The sequence below is a fragment of the Parasteatoda tepidariorum genome, chromosome 8, assembly GCF_043381705.1.
Source record: "Parasteatoda tepidariorum isolate YZ-2023 chromosome 8, CAS_Ptep_4.0, whole genome shotgun sequence".
Taxonomy (NCBI): domain Eukaryota; kingdom Metazoa; phylum Arthropoda; class Arachnida; order Araneae; family Theridiidae; genus Parasteatoda; species Parasteatoda tepidariorum.
Window position 1 is genome coordinate 19,799,337 of NC_092211.1, and position 24,713 is coordinate 19,824,049.

A 24,713-nucleotide genomic window follows, 5' to 3' on the forward strand; every position below is an offset into this window, starting at 1 on the left:
AATGCGTTAAAATTTTTTCCCTCCTCAGTTAAGTTCATTCATTGAAATAAAATTAAAAAAATATTATTAAGCATCAGATCAGTTACTTTGAATCCTTAAAAAATGTAATGCTAGTGCATTAAGTGCATTTCAACTTTTTTTTTAATTTTTTTTTTTTAAGAATTAAAACAATAATAAGTCTTTTTCAACTAGAGTATTTCAATAAATGCTAAAAAAGTCTCTGAAAAATGCTTTAAAATTAAAATAAATTATAATTTTAAAAAGTGCCTAACTTTAGATATTTCGAATAATTGTACTTTTAAAGTTGAGACCTTTGTTATTATTATCCTACAAAACTTATTCCTGTTAATATCTACACCAGCGTACAAAGAAAACTTTCAAACTTTGTAATAATACACAATTAAAAAAGCAAATAATTCTAACTTAAATATGTATTATCGAACATTCTTATTAAAATATTTTGTTTCAAACTTTAAAATAATTAATGTCAGCCATCAGCTCGATGTTAATTGTACATTTTATTCGTTGGCTCAGTTATAATTGTATAATTTTATTTGTTTATCTAATGCTAATCGCGCAATTTTATTTGTTGGTTCAATACTAATAGTAAAAAAAATTTTCTAGAGGCTTAATGCTAATTGTACAACTTTATTTGTTGATTCAGTGCTAATAATGCAACTGATTGACTCAGTACTAATTTTACAATTTTAAATATTAGTACAACGACGGAGGGAAATAAATATTCAGACGGTTATGGAAACTCCGTCAAAAATACTAATAAATAGGAGGAAGAATAATTTTTTCTTCGACATTAACAAATTTATTAAGCACAACAACAGGAAATGTTCCCAAAACAACAAAAAATTCTGCACAATTAGTAAACAGGGGGTCTTTGGAGGGGGGGGGAGAAAAATCTTGGGGTGTCCCAAGAGGGATGGAAGGGGCGCGGCATCCTATTTTGGAAAACGGGCAAACAGCTGTGAAGACCTAATGGAGCTTGATAAATGCGCTTATTTGCAGTACAACAGGGAGCACAGTTTGGCTCCAGGGCAGAGCCACACCATACTCAGATCCTGAACACGATTAAAGAAGGAAAAAAAAAAATCGAATTTATTTTTGCTCTTTTTTTATTCCGCTCCTCACCCCACCCACCCCTAGGTGGTTTAGATTACAGAAGTAGATAAGTTAACAGTTATGGATGGATTGGGTGGGACTCACATTCCAAACCTTGCGAAACTTAAAAAATTATTGCAATAATTTTTATTTATTTATTTATTTTTTGTACACACACACAAAGAAATCATTTACAAAATCGTTCTATAGGTTGGTAAGTTGCCTATAAATTTAAATAATATTGAGCTCAACCAATACATGGCTGCAGCAAAATACAATAAAAGAATAAACATTTCTTATAAACATTACAATAAATAAATAAAATAAAAATGTGATCATTTGCGGAGGAAAAAAAAATTGTAAGCGAACTGCGAAGAATTCTAACCTGCATTACTTGTATGCTTATAATGCTTGGATTTAAATGATACAAGCACGAGTCTACATATTCAGTACAAGTATAAAATATAATTTACTTTAAATTTTAAAAGTGATTGTTGTTTTGATGTTGAAAGTACAATTATGTTTGTTGGCTAGATGATAATTGTGCGATAATTCTTTTGAATGACTCAACGCTAATTCTCTATTTTTATTTGTTAGCTCAAGGCTAACTGTTCCATTTTATTTGTTGGCTTAGTACTGATTGTTAACTTTTATTTGCGGGTTCAGGGATGAATTCACAATTTCATTTGTTGACTCATTGATGAAGTTATTTAATTTGCTCGCTTGATATTGGGCAGATTTCATTGTTAGCTTAAAGAAATTTTATATGTTGGTTAAATGGTATTTGTACAAATTTCAGTTTTTGGTTCAGTATTAGTTTCATATCAGTATAAATTTGGTACAGTATATACTGTAATGTTATATTAGAAGTAATATTCGATTATTACCGATCATTTTCCTCTATGGCATCATAGCACTCCTCGAAGGAACGAGTTCCAAAAAAAAAAAAAAAAAAAAAAAATTTCTCCAGTTATTTGATACATTTCATCAAATAAGATAAAATAATAATAGTTACTGTAATTAGATTTTTGAAAAGGTTTAATACAGTAATTATTATTTGTGTAATGTCAGTAATAATAATTACTGTTATTACATTCGCTTCAAAAAAATATACAAATTGGAAACAACAGTCGAGTTTCAAGAGCTCATAAACATGCACCCGTTTTCAAGACTTCCCAGAAAGGAAGTGAGAAGAACCAAAAGTGATATGAAATTTAAAACGTAATGTTGACAACGAAAAATGAAAAAAAAATAAATACATAAATAAATAAAAATAATAAAGGTGAAAAACTAAAGTAGAAAAACTTTAGTAGCCACGAGAGTGAAAAGATGAAGTGTAAAATGCATTTCCAAGCGTTATGGAGGGATGGTGAACTAGTGTCGTTAACAAGGGAATCAGCATTCATCTGAATAAAGCAAGATTCCAGGATATCAAGATGAGCTGATGTGACTGGGGTGGAAATAATTTCGGCAAAGTCGAAATTGAATTTATGGCCAGGATTCCAATAGCATTCAACAATGGATGATTTTCCGAATTCTTGATAACTAACACATCTATCGTGTTCTATAACCTTCACTTATTATACTTTAGATTTTCGGTCTAAAGTATTAAGTATAAGTGGGGGTTAAGATTTTAGTCTAAATTTTAAAGCACGTTTTTCCTAAAGCATCAGTTTCTTGGAATAATTTTTCTAATTATAGTAATTATTCAACTCTTCCAAGAAGTAAATAATCAAAAATTTTCATTTGTGATTTTCAAGAAACTAACTTAAGCATCATAAGAGGAGGGAAGAAAAGATGCGGTGATGGTGAAAGGATGAAAGAAAAAGATGAAAGGAATTATGGGAGATGAGTGGAGGACAGGAGATTTATCTGACTCCAGTGGTGGTCAAACATCCATAATTTATAAGACTCTCCTTCGAGATAGGCGCCCGATAAACAACTCCTTATAGAAAGAAGAAGTGACAGGCGCATCCAAGATAGTGTCATTCATAAAACCCCCCACTTATTATACTTTCAGAGAAGAAAAGTAATCGCAAACTTCTTCTGAACGAAAGGAGATTTGAATATTTATATTGTAATTCCTGATCATGTATTAAAATGTCAATCCAAAACTCTGGTATTAAATATTATATTAAAGAAAATTTGAAGACGAAAATTATTTTTGAAGTTATTATTATTTTTTCTTTTAAATAAAAAACTATTATAAATGCAGGGGCATACGTAATAAGACCTTTTATAGTTACCCATACATTTGACTTAAAACCTTTTATAGTTATCTATACAATTTCCTCATTATAATAAAGAAAAGCAATAGCATAAATTGATAGATTAGGAAAATTATAAATTAATAAAATAATTTGTTTTATAAATGAAATCTATTAAAGTAATAAATAATTGAATTTTCTGTTTTTTTATTTTTTATTTTTTTAAATTTGAAATTAAATTTTGAACTTAAAATTTTTCTTTTATCATTACTTCATCGGCTGAGAAATTATTTTTTAATTAAAAAAAGATCCTGATACTTTTGAAAAAAAGAAATCTTCAATAATAAAATGTTGATCATACATATATTACGAGAAAAATTAACGAGATACATACATTAAGAGAAAAATTAGTTGAAAATAGTTTTAAAAAATATTTCAATCAGCACCTTAGTTGCAAAATTTCATGTTCCAAAAATGAATAAATAAATAAATAAGCAAAAAATAAAAATAAATAAATAAATGCAAAAAGCAAAATAAAACAAATCTTTTTTTTAGTGATGATTTTTTTAATATAAAATTACGAATCATAGTAATAAATTACAAAAAATGAAGATAATAAATAATAATGAAGTAAAAAAAAGAAAGGTATAACTTGACACAACTATCGATTTTCGTCAGCAATACTTCTCATGTTGAAGGCTAAAGATACTCTACGTATTTCAGGACTTGCTTTTTTAAAAACCATGTAAACAGATAACGTAAACCAACAAACCATGTAAACAGATAACGAATGTTCACAAATTGCATTACAATATAAAAACAATAAACAAAAAAGTGAGGGAAAAATCCATTTCGAAAGTGAAACCATTTTATTAGAAGATCATCCCTCAAAAAAACCTTTTCTCAGTAATGTTGTGACCACGGATTAAATCAGCCCCGCCCAGCAACGGATAGCAACATACCTGCATATGTGCTTGCCCTACTAAGTAGTTCATTTAAAGACCACGCTTTACATATAGTACTTTCTTTTTCACCTTCATTTTTGCCTAAGCTTTTTTCGCGACACAGAAGTGAAAAGTTGCTTACGCTTTGTCACGCTATTGGAGTGGCACCGATTTTTAGATTGAACAGACAAAAAGCAGATTTGTTTTTCCCATAAAACAAGACTTTTTTCCCCCTCTTTAGTTGTATTTTGGACATAAAATTGCGTTAAAGCTGCTGTTTTCAGATGTTAAAATAACGGGAAATTTTGCGCTTATATTCCTTAAAATATATATGTTGAAACAAGACTGTTGTCCCTAATTTTGCAAAACGGAAGATTTTGCTTTTATGTTTCTTAAAATATATCATGCTGAAATAAAACTGTTCCCCTCAATTATAAACAACAGAAGATTTTGCCCTTACATTTTCTTTAAGAATATGTTCAAACGAGGCTGTTGTCTCCTAATAGCTGTCCCTTTATATTAAAAGTAAAGGGTTACACGTTTCATCATTAATGGTTGCTACCAATGACGATAGATCTGAAATTATGTAGTTAAAAAAGGACAATTAAACAAAAATATCTCAATGATTTTTTTGTGATATTATATTGTTACTTGCGATTTTTAAAAAAAAAAAAACATTTTTATTTTTATTAACGAGTTTGTTTTACATTGTATTTCTAAACGATTTTTATTTTGAGCTTTATTCTAACCCCGACTTATTTTGAGTAATTTTACCCATAGTTTAATGTTTATACACTAAAACATCCAAGTTTAAAAGGTATTCAACGATTTCGATATTCCGTTCTACCCATGGCGCCAGGGGTGTCGGATAACCGAGGTTCTACTGAAATCTATATTACTCAAAAAACATTTGCCAACTATAAAATAAATTCAATTATTCCGTCTCAAATATAGTCTTCTGATCTCTATTACCTTGAATCTCCTTTCAACAATGCTGACATTTAATCAAGACAGAAACAATGACACTCGTCCATCGTGTGTGGGACAGATACACACCTCCATAAAAAGGTTTAAGTTCAAATCTCTTTTCAGACAAACATCAAATCGAAGGTGCTCTGCATTAAGAGAGTTCTTTTAACCTCATATTGTTGAGACAAGAGCCCATCCTTTGTGTCTATCTGCTTATCTGGTGTTCGAATCTGGACTCGTATCCTGTCTACAAATCAAGTCGAACACGATTGACTGATTTTGTGATTGATCGGACTTTAATAGACTCCATAAGCTTCACACTGGTCAGCAGAGCGTATTTTCTTTCAGTCAGAGGACGAGAAATACTCATTCAATTACACGACAGATCTGTGTAATAATCCGGACATCTCAGATTAAGACCTCGCTTGTGAATCGGCTCTTTTTTCTCCTTCCAACGTGTTTTTCGATTCATTCCCCACATTTTAAATGGCCGCTTCGTTTGAAAGTGTCATGTTGTCTGCTACATCCGATTTATGTCACTGTTCATACTCAAGGATGAGTAATCAAGTATCAAATGCTGTCATTTAAAACACGTACGCAAACGTATAATTGTGATGTAGTGTAAAATAGAACATCTTTTATTATTGCATTACAATGGCTGTTATCTTTTAAACTTATATTTATGCATTGGAGGACTTTTTTAAATATTGTATCACAACACCGGTTATCTGTACAACTTCATTAATAGACGTAAGACTAAAATTAGAATTAAGCAAAATACCAAAATGACTAGGGCAAGGTCAAGGTGACTAGGCCTATGAGATATGAGTGTTAGCATTCAAATAATACCAAAATTGCATTTAAAGTGAATGCTTTCAAATAAGGCTGAAGACTTTTCTAAGCAAATACTGAAGGACTTTTAAATATTGCTCCAAATATTGCTGCTATTTTTAACTACTGATACACATTGATGGACTTGTTTTTACGATTAGTTCTCGAATTAAATTCCAGTTTTCTTCAAAAGCAACAAGTTACTATTATTTTTACTCAAGAATGAATAATTCAATAGCGAAATTTGATCTCAAAAGACGATAATGGAGTTTTTAATCTTAGTCCTAAATTAAATGCTAAATTTTAATCATAAAACCTAAAATATTTAACAACGGGAAATGTTTAATTTCTCATATACAGCGTCAGCCAATATATTAAATGCTAAAAGTATAAACCTAGGCATGTTAACTGGGCAATGGTGTATTTTGATAGGGGCGTGTGACTCACAAATGGTGTTCTAATGAACTCTAGAATTCCGTGAGGTTCCAGGAGTTTAAATTTTTTAAATTAGTAATGATTTGTGAAAACTGTAATTATATTTATATCGAAACAATAAACCATTATGAATGTGATATTTTAGCTATGTTTATAGAATTATTTAAGCAAAATGCCAGTAAAAAAGATATAGTAAAATTTATAAAAATTTGTATAAGTATTTTTTTAACTTTTCAATTCAAAATAAAATCACCAAATTCAAGAATAACCAATTACGTTTTTTAGATAACTATTCTCAACATTTATAGGAGTTCTTTTTCAAAAATTATAATTTCGCTTATTTTATTCACTTTTAGTACATGTATAGACCAAAAAAAAAAAAAAAAATCAGAACTAGACTAGATGCCACTTTAGCCCTGCGAATTCTATTGTTTGACATAAAACTTATTAGTTTAAAAGTTTTATTGATAAAAAGATTATTGAATTTTTTTTCTCTTCACATTATCAAAATAGTTAGTAGCTTCTTTGGTTCGTATGTTCACAATTGCTAGTAAACTTTATTTATTAACTTAAGGTTCCGCCAAAGATTCTCTCGCAATTACGTTTCCGTTGCCGTAAAAAAATAGGAACCGTTGCTCTAAAAAATTTGCATAAGCGTATACAATAACAGTCTAGTTATTCCCCCCCCCCTCTCCTAAGTTCGATTGTAAGTCCAATTCATGCAGAATATCAACACAAATCATAATTACATCGCTGAGCGAAAAGCTAGTCCTAAAATACCTCTGATTTTTGTGGTATTATTATTATTCTAGACATTATTGATACTCTTTATTGATAATGACATTAAAAAAGATATGAGCACAAAAGCTAAATTGGTTCATGACAAATTTAAATTGTTACAGCTCAACTAAAAGTATACATAGTATGAAAATTCAATAACAAAATAATAAGAGTTAAAAAGAAAAGATTCAAATTCAGAGGGAAAGATTAAATAAATTCATTTCCTACATGAAACACAAATACAAACAGATCAACAACACCGTACGAAACTAACCGAAAGCCAGTTTTCAATTCATAAAAATTCGAGAACTCCTTTAATTAGAAACTTTATATTCGAGAAGCCAGTCGCATCAGCAAATTAAATACTTCCTGAGCAAGGAATCGAATTGATGAAATTCATATAAAGCGATACCTCCATCTCCAAACATGGTAATAAACAACAACCAAAAGAAAAAGAAGAAGAAAAAAAATGCAACGGTGGCATCTTATGCTTTTAAAAATTCTGAACAACAGCAATTACGAAAAAAACTATATTATGATCTGTTCAGAGGGGTGGGAAGAGTTTTATGAGCCTCTACCTCTTCATTGATTAAAGATTTTATGGATTCAAATGAGTCATTTTATGAGAAGTTCCTTCTTGCATAAATAATGGGACAACGGAGCCTCGGTAGCTTCTTGTTTGTGAGAGGAGCCATCCAATGAGGCGAGCCATCTCATATACTTTGAGCCGGTAATATTTGCTAATTGTGTTTCAGCAGGGAAACTTTTAAGATGGTTTTTTCACAGTTGGAGTAGACATGGAACCTTGGAGAGAACGATAAATGAGACTTTTCGTACGTAAACTGAAGATTCACTTTTAGAGAGTGAAAATGCAATAGTTAATTTTTAATGCTCAGTTGATGTGCGAAAACTCCATTTTTTCCTCCTTGTTTTAGATTTTAGAGTGAGTCAGGTAAACTCAATTTGTTGAAGGAGTTTTGATCATTTATTTATTGTGTGACGGGTTGAAAGTGATGGGAGTATCTAAAATGATTCGATTTTGTTTAAAAGCAAAAATCGTAAAGGAAAATTAACAAAAAAATCGTTAGAGTAACTTGTAAGATTTACAAGATAATCGAAGAGGGGTTTTAGTTACGTCATAATCGATATTGAAGGTAACAATTATTTTTAAAATATATTGAATTCAAATTTTTACATTCTAAATAACTTTAATTTATTCTAAAATACACATTAAAACTCCAAATTGTTCAGGAAGAAATCTTAAATTATTCCAAAATAACATTAAAATTATTCATAATAAAATCTTTCTATTTGTCTCATCTAGTCATGTTTAGAGAAGTAAAAATTTGATTTATATAAATGCATTTTATGACTCCAGACTTGATTAAGTTAAAATAATTTGCAAATATAGTAAAAATACCTGGACCACGGAAACGGTATTTTAAAAAATAATAATGTTAAGAAACAGATTAACAAGGTACAAATAAGCATAATTTAAAATTATTTCAATTATTTAATTATCTTTTTTCCCCTCCAAAAACAGCATACTTGAAAACGAATATTTAATTTTTTATAGAACTCAATGGAACAGTAAAAATAAGCATTAAAACAAGCATACCACGACACAAAAATTAAAAAAAACAACAACATTGGTTTGTTTAAAAAAAAAGCGCCCTGGTGGCGAAAAAAAGTACCCTTAAAAACATCCATTTCCCACGACGGTCAACTACACAGCAATCAGACACCGTAACCGTGTTGATTATTCTTTGATGCGATTCACGGGGCAGCGAAATTGAGGTTTAAAAAACACATTTAAAATTAAAAAAGTTTTAGAAACAAGAACTCATCTTTCTTCTCAAGATTGTTTTACGAAGGCTCCGTCGTCGAATGAAATGATGACTTTTTGCGAGTAATATACTACTTCCGTAACTGCTTTGATTTGCTGAAAATGGCGCAAAATGTCAACACGGAGAAAAGCCACAGATTTGTGGAAATGAAAGTGCTTGTAGCCTAATTTTTGAATATTTAATAACTTAACTTACTCCAATGCAGCATTATCTGAACTCAAATATTTTTTTTTTACAAAAGCTGAGAATAAGCCAATGATTTTCATCTAGGTGGGAAAATGTCGCCAAATTGGCAATTTTTAAAATAGTTTAATAACTTACATATTATTAAGTTATTCGTCCGTTCTAAAGCCTAGATAATTCTTCACAGCAAGATGATATATAAAGTTTAAAATTATCGCTTTGCTTCAAGTGTAAGACACTTTAATTGTCACTTTTTTTTAAAAAATTTTCTTTGTTGTCAGAGCTTCGAAAAACTATGTTAAACAAATAAATAGAAATGCTAAATATATAAAAACGGCAGAGATGATTTTTCCTTGTTTACATTTCTCCAACAATAAAAAATTTCAATAAAATTAATATGTAATGATAAACAATCTGATTCCATTAAAAAGTACATGGCATCTGGCTTTAAATTCCGAGCAAATAATCAAAAAAATCCATTTGTTAAAAAAATATAATTACAAAACCTTACTAAAATAAGGAGTCATTCAATTTATTTTAATGACTATTACTTATTTTTTATTCAATTTCCCCAAGTTCATTCGAAAATAATATCCAAAAGAGAGTTTTCAAATAATCAAAATTAAAAATTCAATAGTATGCAACTAACATCAGCATTGTAGCTTATAATGAAAACTAATCTAAACATTTCCCTGGTTTGTAAGTAGTGTTTCTGGTTTATACTGTACCTTAAACAGTTTAATTAAATTCAAAATTAAAATTAACATAATTTTTGAATTTATGAAATTATGAATATTTTTTCGGCCCTTCCTTCTGTAAGTGTGTGTGTTAATATGCACTGTCTTTCAAAATCTCTGAAAATATCCCAGAAAGCAAGAACGAGATAGACAAATAGAAGGGGGACAAAAAAACAGGTAAAATTCCGAAAAAAGTAATAAGTATTGTGTGGAAGTTTTTATTTTTTTTCTTCCTTCATCATCTTTAAAATGAGTGAATTGGAACTAACACTGTAACAATTCTGGAGCGAATTACGAGTAGGAAGAACTGGCACGTAGGGTTTTTCATTATACATATTGTGCGGTATTATGTATAGTATTTTTACCGAAAAATACTATGAACAATTTTTTACAGCAATATTTACTTAACTAGAGTGATTCAGTGATTTTACGGTAAGATACCTGTAAAAATTATGATATATCAGTTTTTTGTATCGTAATGTGTTTCAGTAAATATGGATTTTACTGTTAAAAGTACCGACACCGTAAGTATTGGCACCGCAATTTTTTCTGTAATNAGAAATTAAATCAACGTACGAACTACTTATATCAGATTTTTTTGTTTCGTAACATATTCCGGAAAAAATGGATTTTACTGTAAAAAGTACCGGCCCGTACTTTTTACTGTAAAATCCATTTTCACTTTCGGCCGGTACTTTTTACTATAATTTGATTTGGATTTTTCTTCAGTGCAGTAATAAATATTAAAGTAGGTTTTATCAAAGTATAAATTCTCGAAGTAGATAAAAATTGATTACTTTTAGGGGATTGGAAATTTAGGTTCGTTCTTATATCTTATTTTTACTAGATAATAAATTACACATAGAGAAAGAAAAAAATAAAGATCTTCAAGATAAATCACACCGATATGTAACAAGTTTGAAAAGAACACACTCCAATCAGGTGATGTAAACTGGACAAATAAAACAGATCGTATCTGTAAACAGAGTTATCAATGCAACATTCTGATAGGAAACTTTTTTATCAGTTGGCAAAAAAAATATTTGAAGGAAACTGTCATCGATTATAGAAATATGGATTTTGCTTCTAAGATTACGACCTACTGGACTTTAAACTATCACTACCATCGTTTCTCCGCTCTTTTTCGGATTTTTTTTTTTAATCCTACATATAAACTGCAAAAAAAAAACTCTAAAATACATTGGCATTTAATTTATAGGAGTAGTTAATTGTTTTTCATTGAAATTTTCAAAATATGCACAAGTAACTCAGTACCAAATAATATTTGTTTTTATTTCTAATTTTTCTCATATTTTATAAAAATCAACAACAATTTGGATAAAAAAAAAATATGCGTAAGAAGGGGAAAAAAAACCGTATTGTAAGAAATTATAGCGCGAAAATTATTTTGAAAACAATGTGGACTGAGCCTTGTTAATGTAACTTTATATGTAACTGTATTCATAAGACAATTTTAAATTGTGTAACAGTTGGGATGCTTTAAAACTATTCTGAAATATGTTAAGTATGCAAACTACTTAGAAATGTGCTTATTATTGTTCCAAGTGTCTGAAAATGCGTTTAGTATTAGGTGTACCAAGTGCCTAAAAAGGCATTTTACATGTTATAGGAATGCATGCATTTAGATTGCGTTTTACTTACTTAGTCATGTTCATGCTGTTAGAGTACTAGCTTCACGCTGTAAGAGTAGCGTTATTTTGTCTGTTTGTTTCATGCAACTTAAAGCACTTGAACGTGTGCTTAGTTTGCTCGGTTCATTTTGTTCATCCGCGTTTGAATTATCGGAATCATTTATCTACACCGAAGAGCCATTACATTATGACCACCCTGCTAATAACATGTAGGACCACATTTAACCCTCAAAACTGCTAGCATCCGCCGTGGCATTGATTCCACAAGGTAGTCTGAGGTATCTGGTACTGCAATTCCCTGGTCCTGCAATTCCCTCACATTGTGAGGGAATTGCGTTGGTTTCCCTCACATTGTGAGGGAAACCAAATTCGTGCGAGGCAGCACGAATTTGGTTTTCCAAGTAGGACCACAAATGCTCTATTGGATTAAGGTCAGATGAATTTGGGGGCCCAAGACATGACTTGAAAGTCACTGGAATGTTCCTCGAACCAATCCATGACGCTTCGACCCTTATGGCAAAGTGCATTATCCTGTTGGTAAGCACCATCCCCGCAGGAAAAACTGTTGCCATGAATGGGTGAACCTGGTCTGCAACTACGTTCAAGTAGTTTGCAGACGTCAGGGATTGTTCTATGAGGATTATGGGTCCTAATGTGCCCCATGAAAACAATGTTCCTGGACGAGAAACCATGCAAACCCGGACGAGCCAATTGTTATTGATGGAGGGTGGTCATAATGTAATGGCTCTTCGGTGTATAACCTCATAATATCATACATGCCTAATATGTTCACATTAACGAGGCTCAGTTAACTTAATAATGCAAATGTAGGTACTTACTTGGTCTGGAGTGGATGAGTTGTCTGAGCTGTGTCCAGTGGTGTCAGGGTTACCCCTTCCACCTCCTGCCCCACTGTTACCACCACCAGCACCACCACCACCGTTACTGCTGTTATTATTATTGTCTCCCAAGTCACCAGGTTTGCTGTCCCTTTCATCGATGACTAAATCAATTGGCATTTTGCCTTTTAAACAGCTAATGTAACGCTGGCAGAAGTTATCGCACAATTCGTGTACCTGAAACACAATAAATAAATTATAATTTTTATTCATTCGAAAAAAATACACATTCATCATTTAAAAAATATAAATGACACAAAAGAGTAGCCAAACCAGCATCACGTTTGTACACATTTCTCGTGTAAGTAGCTCTTTTCCCTACATATTTTATTTGCGGCAATTTTTTTTTTAAAAAAAAAAAGCATTAGTAAGTGACCCATTTTGCTTTACCATTCTATAAACACTTCAAATATTTTGGAAATAATGATAAATAAATAAATATTATTTTCAAATATTACATCTTTCACATCATTTATTCTTTTTCAGAAAGCAAATTACAAATTATTTGGGATTAAGATGTGATTGAATTACTATGATTTTAAATAATGACGTATTCTAATTTGAATTAGGCTTTGGGGAAAAATCGAAGCAACTGTATCATCAAGACAAACTTCGACCACATATCACTGTCACATCAGATGATTTTAATACTGTAGCATCTTGTTTCAATCATACGAATGCCACTTCCTCCCCACCTATCCACTAGAGTGCTTCCCCACCTATCCACAGCACTAGGATATGAAACCTGCAATGATTTGCCTCTCTCACCTACCAGGGTTTTTCTAATTTTTTCCCCATCTCCATTAATTTTTTTTTTTTTTTTTTGTCGACAACTTAGCGTTTTCTTTTCTCATTCGCGACTGGTGAGTCTTGACAATGGGCACCTACTTTCAAGCCCTCGAAACATGACGAATTCTTTCAGTTTTATAAGTTTAGAAGAAAAAAATTTTTTTTAACATTATCAAGCACATTTTTTTGTTGTTTGAAAAAGAAATCTTTTGGTCAACATATGGATGTCTGATTTAACTTTATATCAGACCTTTATTAATTTAAAAAAAAAAAAAAAAAGTTATTCTGATTTTTTTCAAAAAAAAAAACAACAAAAANAAAAAAAAAAAAAAAAAAGTGAAGGGTAGGGAGATTTTTTAGTAGTATTCTATTCTTTTCAAAAATATATTCCAGATTTAAAAACAAAAAATAAATAACAGGGCTTAAAGTAAAATAATCTAGACAATTATTTTCATGTGTTGCTGAAGAAGAAGAAAGAAATATTTGTGAGATTGATCTTCTCTAGCAAACTCTTTAAGAACACATAAATCTTTAGAGAAAAGAATAACAACAGAGATCGGTGCAGTTGTATATCGGCAGCAGAAGCCATGACATCATCAAAGTCAGACAGCTGGTAATAATTGTCTTTCTCTCATCCTGAGAGAGATTGTCACTACATAAGTGTGTGACAGCAGTATATGGGTCCTTCCTCGTCGGAATGCAATAACGCCTCGTCATCTGTTATTTGACATCGGGGGGGGAGAGAAAGAGATACTTCCCTTTTCGTGGGTGCAAAGGCCTTATTGAGGAAGGACAAAATATTACACTCTCCAAAGAATCATCAACATCCCCCGACCTGTGATCTTTTTCTTTTGGGGGTGATGAGAGATTTTTTATTGGTTATCATGAATATATTATTATTACATTAGAAGTGGATGAGATAAAGTAGTAGTTTTAAATAAAAGAATCATTATGATTGAAGAATTCGTATGTGCATTTTGAAGGGAAAAATAGAAATTGCAATTTTTGAAGAAAAAAAATAATTAACTTTTATAGTTCTGTATAATTCGACATAACATACATCATGTACATGCAATATATACATAATTTGACGAAACACTAAACAACACGTCATAATTCGAAATGTTGATTGAAAACAGTGTATCTTTTGATGTTATACTTGACAGCATAAACCGACTCTCAGTGCAAAGTTCGGCATAGCACTTGACAACATTGCATAATTCAACGTAATACTTGACAACATATATCGACATATTATTCGACGCTTGGAAACATTGAATGATTCTACATAACACTACACAACACAATATAATTTGAAATGACGATAGACAACATTGCATATTTCGATCTTAAGCTTGTGAGCATAAATCGATAATCATTGCAAAATTCGGCATAACACTTGTCAACATTGCATTATTCAACGTAATACTTAAGAAATTAAATCAACGCACGATTCGACACTTGAGACATTGCATGATATGACAAAACACTACTCAACACAGCATATTCGAAATGGCGATAGACAACATTTTATCTTTCGGCTTTAAACTTCATCACAACAACCAATCATAGCAAAATTCGACATAGCCTGCATTATTGAACGTAATACTTGACAACATACATCGACATATTATTCGACACATGACAACTTTGAGTGATTCGACATAATACTACATTACCCAGCATAGTTCAAAATTATACTTGACAGCATTGCATCTTTTGAGGCAATACTTGATAACATAAACCGACAAACTGTTCAATACTTGACAACATTGTATTGTTCGGCGAAACACTGGACTACAAATATTGAAAAATAATTTGACACATTGCATGATTGGACTTTAAACTCCAGCATGAACCGACATAACATTCGATTGGCGACATTGCCTAATTCTACAATATGCAGTTTTAGGAATATTTTCCTAAGAATATAGGTTGTAGTTGGTGGAATTAAAAATAAATAAATGAATAAAGTATACAGTGCTGTTGGAGTTGCCAGTTTTTCTACAGACCAATTTAAGTTGTTTTTACTGTTAGAATAAATCATAAACTAGTTCACAGAATTAAAAATAAATAAATGAATAAAATATATAGTGCGCCTGGAGTTGCCAGTATTTCTACAGACCAATTTCAGTTGTTTTTACTGTTAGAATAAATCATAAACTAGTTCATAGAATTAAAAATAAATAAATGAATAAAATATATAGCGCGCTTGGAGTTGCCAGTTTTTCTACAGACCTATTTTAGTTGTTTTTACTGTTAGAATAAAATCATAAACTAGTTCATAGAATTAAAAATAAATAAATGAATAAAATATATAGCGCGCTTGGAGTTGCCAGTTTTTTTACAGACCTATTTTAGTTGTTTTTACTGTTAGAATAAATCATAAACTAGCTCATAGAATTAAAAATAAATAAATGAATAAAATATATTGTGTGCTTGGAGTTGCCAGTTTTTCTACAGACCAATTTTAATTGTTTTTACTGTTATAATAAATCATAAACTAGTTCATAGAATTAAAAATAAATAAATGAATAAAATTTATAGCGCTATAGGAGTTGCCAGTTTTTCGACAGACCAATTTTAGTTGTTTTTACTGTTAGAATAAATCATAAACTAGTACATAGAATTAAAAATAAATAAATGAATAAAATATATAGTGCTCTTGGAGTTGCCAGTTTTTCTACAGACCAATTTTAGTTGTTTTTACTGTTAGAATAAATCATAAACTGGTTCATAGAATTAAAAATTAATAAAATATATAGTGCGCTTGGAGTTGCCAGTATTTCGACAGACCTATTTTAGATGTTTTTACTGTTAGAATAAACTAACAGCAAAATTCATTCAATAAAAATTGAATAAACCTTTCCCATTTGATTTGATAAAAAAGAAAATTTAAATTCAAAAAAAAAAAAAAAAAAAAAAAAAAAAAAAAAAAAAAAAAAAAAAAAANAAAGAACTTTTTGAATTTACCTTTTACCCATCCACAGCCACGTGTCAACATCAGATAACGTAAAAATCAGGAACGAAGGAAGGGAAGGGGGGTAGAGAAAAACTGATAAAAATGCATAAAAACCAAAAACTTTATTTTCTGAGACTATAACAAAAGAAGGCAGGAAAGAGAGGGGAAAAAAATGTCTACTTTTAAACACGTACTCGGCGTGTATTTTGACGTGAACGGAGACGAATTCAAACGAAATGAAGAATAAAAAATGTATTTTGCATATCAGAGTAGTCAGTGCATGTGAAAGGGACAGACACAGAAGGCGTGTGCTGTTTTGCATGCGAACGGTTCTTTCCTTCATGTGACAGAAGAAGAAAAAAAAAATAAATAAATGTATGAGCGAGGGGACAGAATTGGGAAGGGGGGGAAGAAAAAGTCATTCTCTCCCGCGGAGATGTCTGCATAAACACAGCAACTAATTCAAGATTGAAAAAAAAAATCTATAAATCATCGTCTTAGCCATTTTTTTTTTTATTATTATTACTTTATCTGAAAGGTTGAGGCATGAGATGGTTTATCAATATAAGATTTAGTATGAGTGTAGGTCAGCGGTTCATAATTTCTGAGGAATCCTAAAAGGAAACCTTCTTTTGACGGAACCTCGACGTCATAAATAGAGTTCATTAGCAATTAGAAACATATTAACAAAAAAAAATTTTTTTTTAGAATAATAAATGTGGAACATGGAATTTTTCATCGTCTTGCCAAAAATAGTCTAAAAATTAGGATCCATGTAAGGTTGTTGAATTAATGGACTTGGAGCCGCAATTAAATTTGTTTTTGGTGTACCTATAACTAAAAAAAAATGATATTAAATAAAAAATGAACTGAAAGTAATATTAAAATAAGCTGATTTATAATTCGTTAAAATGTACAAAAATTTTTTTTAATAAAAATGTGGAGAATGGTTTGTTAGAGAAGCATATTTCCTTATTGTTAGACTTATTTTATTTTGAAATGAAAAGTTTAACGGGAAATACTAATGCAATTTTCAATATATGTTTATAATTCAATTAGTACTTTGTTATTAGAAAAATATATGCATATCTATATTATCACTGGCATTTTGCCAAAATATTTTCATAAAAATAAACGTAATATTAAAAAAATAATGAATTATTGATTGGATCTAGCCATAATTACAGGTAAAATATNTATATATATATATATAATATAATATAAGTGCTTGGAATTTTAGTTAATGAGCCTTGTAGACACATTACTAGGTGACGTAGTTAGCGAAAAACCAGACTTTTTCATTTTGCCAAAGATATAAAACATACCTTTCGTGATTTGATAGATCCTGGTGCATAAAGCAATCTCAATAAAGTTTTAAAATTTTCTAGTTAAGCTTTTTAAATGTGATTTTTGACTGCCCTTATGAGCTCCTGCACCAATTTCGATAGCCTGATTAGCTCCTAAACCAAACATTAGAAGAGGCTCAGCGAAAAAAGTCTCAAAATAACACATTAGTGAATTGAAGAATATCAGAAAGAGCAGGAAGCTGCTGCTTATGAAACGTATTTTCTTATTAAAAAACCGTCGCATATAAGGGAATAAAAAATTAGGTAATGTCGTTTTTTTTCTTCTTCCTAATGCCACTTGGCTTCACCAAGCTTTTCACCAAGAGTAAGGAGCCGGCCACGAGAAGTAAAACAGTATAGAGCAGCTACTATCATATGATTGGAAAATAAGAATGGAAAAGTTGAAAAGGTATAGTACAGTAAATAAAACTGAAATCTCTTTTGAGTGAAAAAAAGAACTTCCGTGCATAGAACGTGCACAAAACTAGGTTCGAAATAGCAATTCAGACAGGATGAACTGAAGAAGGAAAAAAACGCACATAATAGAAATCTTTTTAACATCACATAAAATACTAACTCGGAGAACACTCCCCCTGGTAAGGTTTAATGCTATGATACATAAAGGAAACGAAAAAACAGAGAAAATAAAAGCACCAATGAGAGTTAGCAAGTTTCTAATAAGTACCTGTCAGATATTCACTCTTCAAATTCAACGTCCATAGCCGCCCATATTTTTTTTTTGCATACCCCATTTTTATAACTATTATTTCCAGAAAGGACGAATGGGGTATTAAGCATGGACTTATTTTTTTCCCCTCTCATTTCAATCTCGATTCTAAGTGACGGTTGCGGGTATGTGAATCCAGAACTGGATGTTAATTTTCCCCACTGTCAATCAAATGTCATAGTGGCGGCACGGCCTCCTAAAACAGCTGTAGTATTACACACACAGCATGAATAAGATTGGGGCATTGAAATTTCGAATAAAAAAAAGAACAGCTATTGCACGAGCAGGCATGGATGAAAAGAAAATGCCATAGGTCATATGAATGCATGTCTTGATTGGTAAATGACTCCATTCCCTGCATTGAGAATGTATGCTGCAGGCAATTGCATTGCAGTCAAAAGTTTTTGCTAAACTAACCCATTGCAAAAAACTTTTTTAATGGTTTTAGAATATAATGATGGTGGATTAATAAACAGTTCACTCAATGGATGGCTTTGATTATGGTGAATTGCAAACAATTTGCTCAATTAATTTTAATAATAATAAAAAAGTAACATAAATTTATTTGAAGAAGCAAGCTGAAAAACTAGTTTCAAGGAAAGCAGGTAGAAATGAGTTAGACATCGTCCAAATTTACTGAATCCGATATGATGCTAAGTTAAACCATATTTTCTTATTCCTGAAAATGTATTAGAAGATACTCAGATTACATACGGAAGCATATTTTAATATAATACCTTATTAAGTTTGAACTATGTTTGGGTTAAAGTAGATGATGAGAGAGATTTTGCAAAGCACAACGGCTTCCTTTAACTCTAGAAAGATATTTAAGATTCACAGCGCATGCGCAAAAACTTCCGTACAAATCACAGTATTATTGCATGACATATATATTGTATATATGTATAAAAAAATTTTTTTAGCAGGAGAACGAGAATTTGTTAGTGGCATATTTTGTGAGTGAATAATTTCACTAATCAGGTTTTCATTCGATTACAGTGAGAATGATGAAAAAAAAAGGCCATAGTTACATGTAATGTAAACGAAGTTTCAATCCAGCGATTTTGGACTGATTTTGAATAATGAAAAAAAATTAAGAGATTAAACAATCAATACGAAAATGTAAGTGAAGAAAAAATAAGTAAATAAAAAACATCTACTTTATTAAAATTACTGATACATGCTAGTATTAATACAAGATATACTATCAAAATATAACTGAAAATATCAATTGAACACAACAGCAGGTAATCGTGACCAACTAACAAACTCCGCGAAGAAAAAGTTTTGTTCGTTATTAAAGAACATCGAAAAGCATTGCGTGATACTAATGGGGCAGTTGAAGAAAAACACTTGGACTGAAAACTAACAATTGTTGTTCGAGAAAACGATAGTGTGGGAGAACAAAAAGAAAACATTTTTCTACCTCAATTGATTACCAGTGTGAACTTGGAACAAACACATTGCCCAGAAATGGGACTTCATTCCAATGATTGCATCCATGATTGTTTGTAAGGGGCAAAAACACTTTTGCCAATCGATTTCACAGGTTGCTGTAGATACGTGATTACAAGTAACAAACATTTGAGAAAGGGGGGACTTATTGTTTGTACAACTCACAATTTATTAACCGCAACTGACTTTACGCGATTTTTTTGGTGCTGTGTCAGTTTAAAAAGTTTGAGTTTTTCTGAAAGAGGTTCTCGTAACTAATGAGACAATTTGCAAAATCATAATTCAACTAAGCTTTTTTTTTTTTTTTTTTAATATTTTTATTTTAAATATTTTCAATAATTTTAACGGCTGCAATGATTCGCCTTATCCTTTTATTTTAAATCAAATCAATAACTCAAGTCTGTTAATTTAAGAACAAATCGAATCAGCTTATTTAAATTGAAATTAGTTTATCCATTCAAACACTGATAAAAATCTCAAGTAATGCATTTTAGGCATATGCTCTCTCTTGCTCTGCCTGGGATATCACCTATACAGTCGAGGCAAATAGAGCAATGATTCTAAATATTTGATTTATGCTATTATTCGCATGGCTAATCAAAATCACTCAAACTAACTGATTGATTCGATTCGAAACCATATGTTTGCCTACATGGAGAGTATATATTTCTTTAAACGTGGGCATAAGATCTATCTATGGCACCACATTTGCAGTCGAGGCAAATAGAACAACAAGGCGAAAAAAAATCCCTCAAATGAATTGTTTTGATCGATTTGAACCAATACGTTTGATTCGATGGACCTTAATCCTAGCAACGAGTGTTTATGGAATAGATTGAATTTAATTATAAAATATGGTTTGAATGAACAGTGGCTTAACTCTAGCAAATACGTGATATAATTAATATCTCGAAGTTCCTTCAAGCACTTGCTCCTATGATTCATCAAGCAAAGCTGACGTGGAACGGTTGGACAACATCAGAATGTTGCTTATTCAGCGTCCATCCAATCAAGAGACCCAAAAAATAATTTAATTCCGAAGCAAATGACCTAAAGAAACATATTAGAATCTTAATAAGGGTTCCATGGGGCATTTTACTGGCAAATCACACTTTTGGGCCATGCAAGAGGTCAAGAAAAATTCCGAAAGAAGATTCTAGCTGTCACCAGAACTTGCATTTCGCAGTGTTTCTACCAAGAGAAAGGGGCATTGAAGTCTTCAATCACTGTCAGGAGAAGGGAGCCCTGAAACAAGGAAATGAGTGCGCTCTTCTTATTATTTTATTCTTGGTGACGTCCACTGTCTCATCTGTTATCCTTGTGTAAAAGGATGGATGTGTTTCTAAGTCATACCAAACTCTTTTTTCCTCTTTTCGAACGTCATCGATCACCTTTTCTTTTTTTTTATTTCCTTTGCATTGAATTCCAATAAAGAATGTAAATTCCATCCATTAGTTAACTCTTATTTTTCTCGATCTTTTAATTTTTTTATTTTCGTGTTAAATAGAAAAGAATGGGGAGAAAAAAAAGTGTCTGGATATAATTAAAGAAGCTAGTTTGGAATCAACTTGTGCAATAAGCATCGACTATGCGTGTGATATTTTACACTACGATTACAATGGGGAATCAGTCCTCTTACATTCTTTTTTTTAAACAGGAACAAATGACTATAAATAAATGTAACGCATTAAGTAAGAAATCAAAGTATCAATTTATGTCTTTCTAACAAAAAAAAAGGGGTAAATTTAGTAGAAACTATGTCTTTTCGTTAATAAGATTAATTGCTGTATATTCTAGATTCTGTTTTCTCGGTCTAAGTCCCATTACATAATTGGTATCTAACATACACTCGTGGTAAAATTAGTTCAATTTTGAATTCTATTATAGGCACTTTTTTTGGGGGAAGTCCGCCGCTATCTTAATAAATTAAACTCTGTTCCTGTTTAAATAAAACCATAGAATCGTGAAAAAAATTGCAAGTAAGACCTTGCATTAAGATTACAAAATCCAGCTTACACTAGTCTATTGGACACTATTTAAGATAGCAGAAAATTTGCCCGATAATATGCTGCCTTCTTTTTAGCGTATGCTGAATTATGTTTCTTATGGTTTTACCCTAATGTCATATAGTAAAGAATGATAAACTTTCTCGATAATGTAGATAAACGCAACAACACGATTTTCATGGGTAATTATCTTAGTTAATTACAGAAGAAAATGTACATAATTTCATTAGATAAATGAAACGATTATTTTCAAAATGCATAACAGTTAAAAGTTTACGTGAAAAATAAATACCATTATGATATTAAAACGCATCTATAATTTATTTTTTACAGACATAAATTTAATGGATAATGAAGCAATTTAATTTCAAATACAAATTAAAATACATCAAAAGTATCATTTTTGAAAATTTTATTCCTACTTTTTAAACAATTTAATAACTCGTATCTTAAATGTAAAGCAAATTTTATGATCTTAAGTTACAGAGATTAAAACAATTATTTTGAAAAAATTAAATATATCCTTTTCATAATGGATCAATAAAACACGCATTTTTGCCAATAAATATTTAAAATAAAACATAAATTTAACTCATTGAGTTATTTTTTAAACATGAAATGATGGTAATAATGAACTTACCTTTTCTAACTCTAATAAATGGAACCTTAATACTTGAATCGCTTGAACCATCTAAAAAAAATAAATAAATAGAAGAGAAACATTAAAAAAAGTACTAATAGTAAAATGATGTCAAAGATTATTTAAAGCTTTTACTGCATAAAACAGAAGCTAATTCCTTTAATTGCTAAAAAAAAAAAAAAAATAAACAAAAAAAATAAAAAAAAAACTTGAAATCGTGATATAATTGATAAATTCCATCCAAAATAAAGCAGAAACATTTACTAAACAATATCAACCATCATTTAAGAATGCTTTATAAAGAAAAGGCTGGTTGTTTTCAGAAAAATTTGGAAAACGTGATATAATTGATTTTTCATTTGGATCTGAAAAATAATAAATAAAACATAATTGTAAAATACCATAAGCGACCATTTTAGAATATTATTGGATAAAGATAAAGCATTTTCCTTTTTATTTAATTGCTAATTAAAATGAAAATCCTAATAAACGTGATATGTTTGATATTTCATCTCAAGAAATTATAAATAAATCGGAAACTTTTAAAAAAAAGAATATTAGCGATCCTTTTAGAATATCGTTGCACAAAAAGAAGGCATGTTGCTTATATTTAATTGCTGATTAAAATGAAAATTTTGGAAACGTGATATAATTGATATTCTCTGGAAACATTGATAAGTTCTATCAAAGAGTTTTTTTTATTTTATGGAACAAAAACATCAGAAGGACGAGAGTTACATATTTTGTTTTATTGTTCACCAAAACAGCACTTTCTTCTTATTCATAAATAATTCATAAAACTCCATCCATATTAGCAAAACGTGTTTTTACCTCCACCCCTACGAATCTTCTCATGAACGTGCAGAAACTGCTTCGATTGCTGGATAGTCCTCGACCTTGGGTCAAACTAGTGTGGTTGCCATTTTGAAGGATATAAATTAAGGTGGCTTAACATACTTTTTCACTGGATTGGAATGCACTTAAACGGAAAAAAAAGCCATCTAAACGCGATTGTTCGTTTTTAAAATCTGTTCCTCGATGTTTTTAACAGACACTGATACCATTAATGCAAATATTGGGTAATCAACTAAATTCCCGCCTTTTTTTTTTTTTTTTTAAATTCTTTAAACATTTAAATTGTGTGAGCATTCCATTTTTTCTGCCTTATATAGCTGCCATTTTGACCGAAGTAAATTGGTGCGCCTTAACATACTTTTCCATTGGATTTTAATGCACTTTAATGGAAAAAAGCTATTTAAACTTATACGCGATTGCTGGTTTTTAGAATTAGCGTGATTGCTCGAAATCACACTTCTTCCACGAATACTAAGAACACTGTAATCAGAAAATATGGAGTTCACAACTAAGTTCCCACACTTTTTTTTCTTCTTAACTGAGTGAGAACTCTTGCCTAGTGTGGTTGCCATTTAGAAGGAAGTAAATGACATAACATAACATAAAACAAACATAACTTGACTTAAACATAATTTTCAATTGGATTGAGATGAGCTTTGATGGAGGGGAAAAAAAAACTATTTCAACTTATACACGATTGTTTGTTTTTAAAATCGGCGTGGTAGTTTAAACTCACAGTACTTTCACGACTTTCTTAACTCAGAACACTGCAATTGTTCCCGAATCAACCTTAAATTTTATGTTTATGTATCAATACAGTTGTTATTTTATATTACCAAAATATAAACATTAATTTATTTATGAAGATAAAATAACGGTTTGTAACTTAGTACATACGGATCAGTTCGTGCATTTTTCGATTAGTTACGAGAAACTGTTTGCATATTGTTTTCAATTTTTATCTACAGCCTATCATTTTAGTAAAGATTTAATGATTGTTTTTATTGATAAGATAAGCATGATGTAGAAAAAGTTTGTCATACGAAAGATAATTTTCTATTGGAATATCAGATGATATAATCCTTTAATGTAACACTATAGCTAATATTAAATAATTATGCTAAGCAACTGTATTAAATGAATAATCCTAAGCAACTGAAGCGGAAAGATATTCTTGATAACATTAAAACTTATGTCGGTTAAAAATTTTAATTAAAGAAACACGATGGATATGCTCATCATCAGGAATTCAATAAATCATCGATTGCAGTTCATTGCCAAAACCGTGTTTCGTTCTTAAATTTAATTTCGATTGTGCTAAAATTCTTTTAACTCC

At 30.5% G+C, this 24,713-nt stretch overlaps 1 protein-coding gene across 6 annotated transcripts in view; it reads right to left on the minus strand.

Moving 5' to 3' along the window:
- The window catches only part of LOC107439560 (homeobox protein Meis1), a 271,514-nt gene that overhangs the window by 208,274 nt on the left and 38,527 nt on the right, over positions 1–24,713 (minus strand). For all 6 annotated transcript variants that reach the window (XM_071184435.1, XM_043052522.2, XM_071184434.1 and 3 more), the window contains exons 4-5: positions 22,523–22,573; positions 12,538–12,774 (exon numbers count right to left, since the gene is read on the minus strand). In XM_071184435.1, the coding sequence (XP_071040536.1) occupies positions 12,538–12,774; positions 22,523–22,573 (288 nt within the window). The remainder of the gene's footprint in view (positions 1–12,537; positions 12,775–22,522; positions 22,574–24,713) is intronic.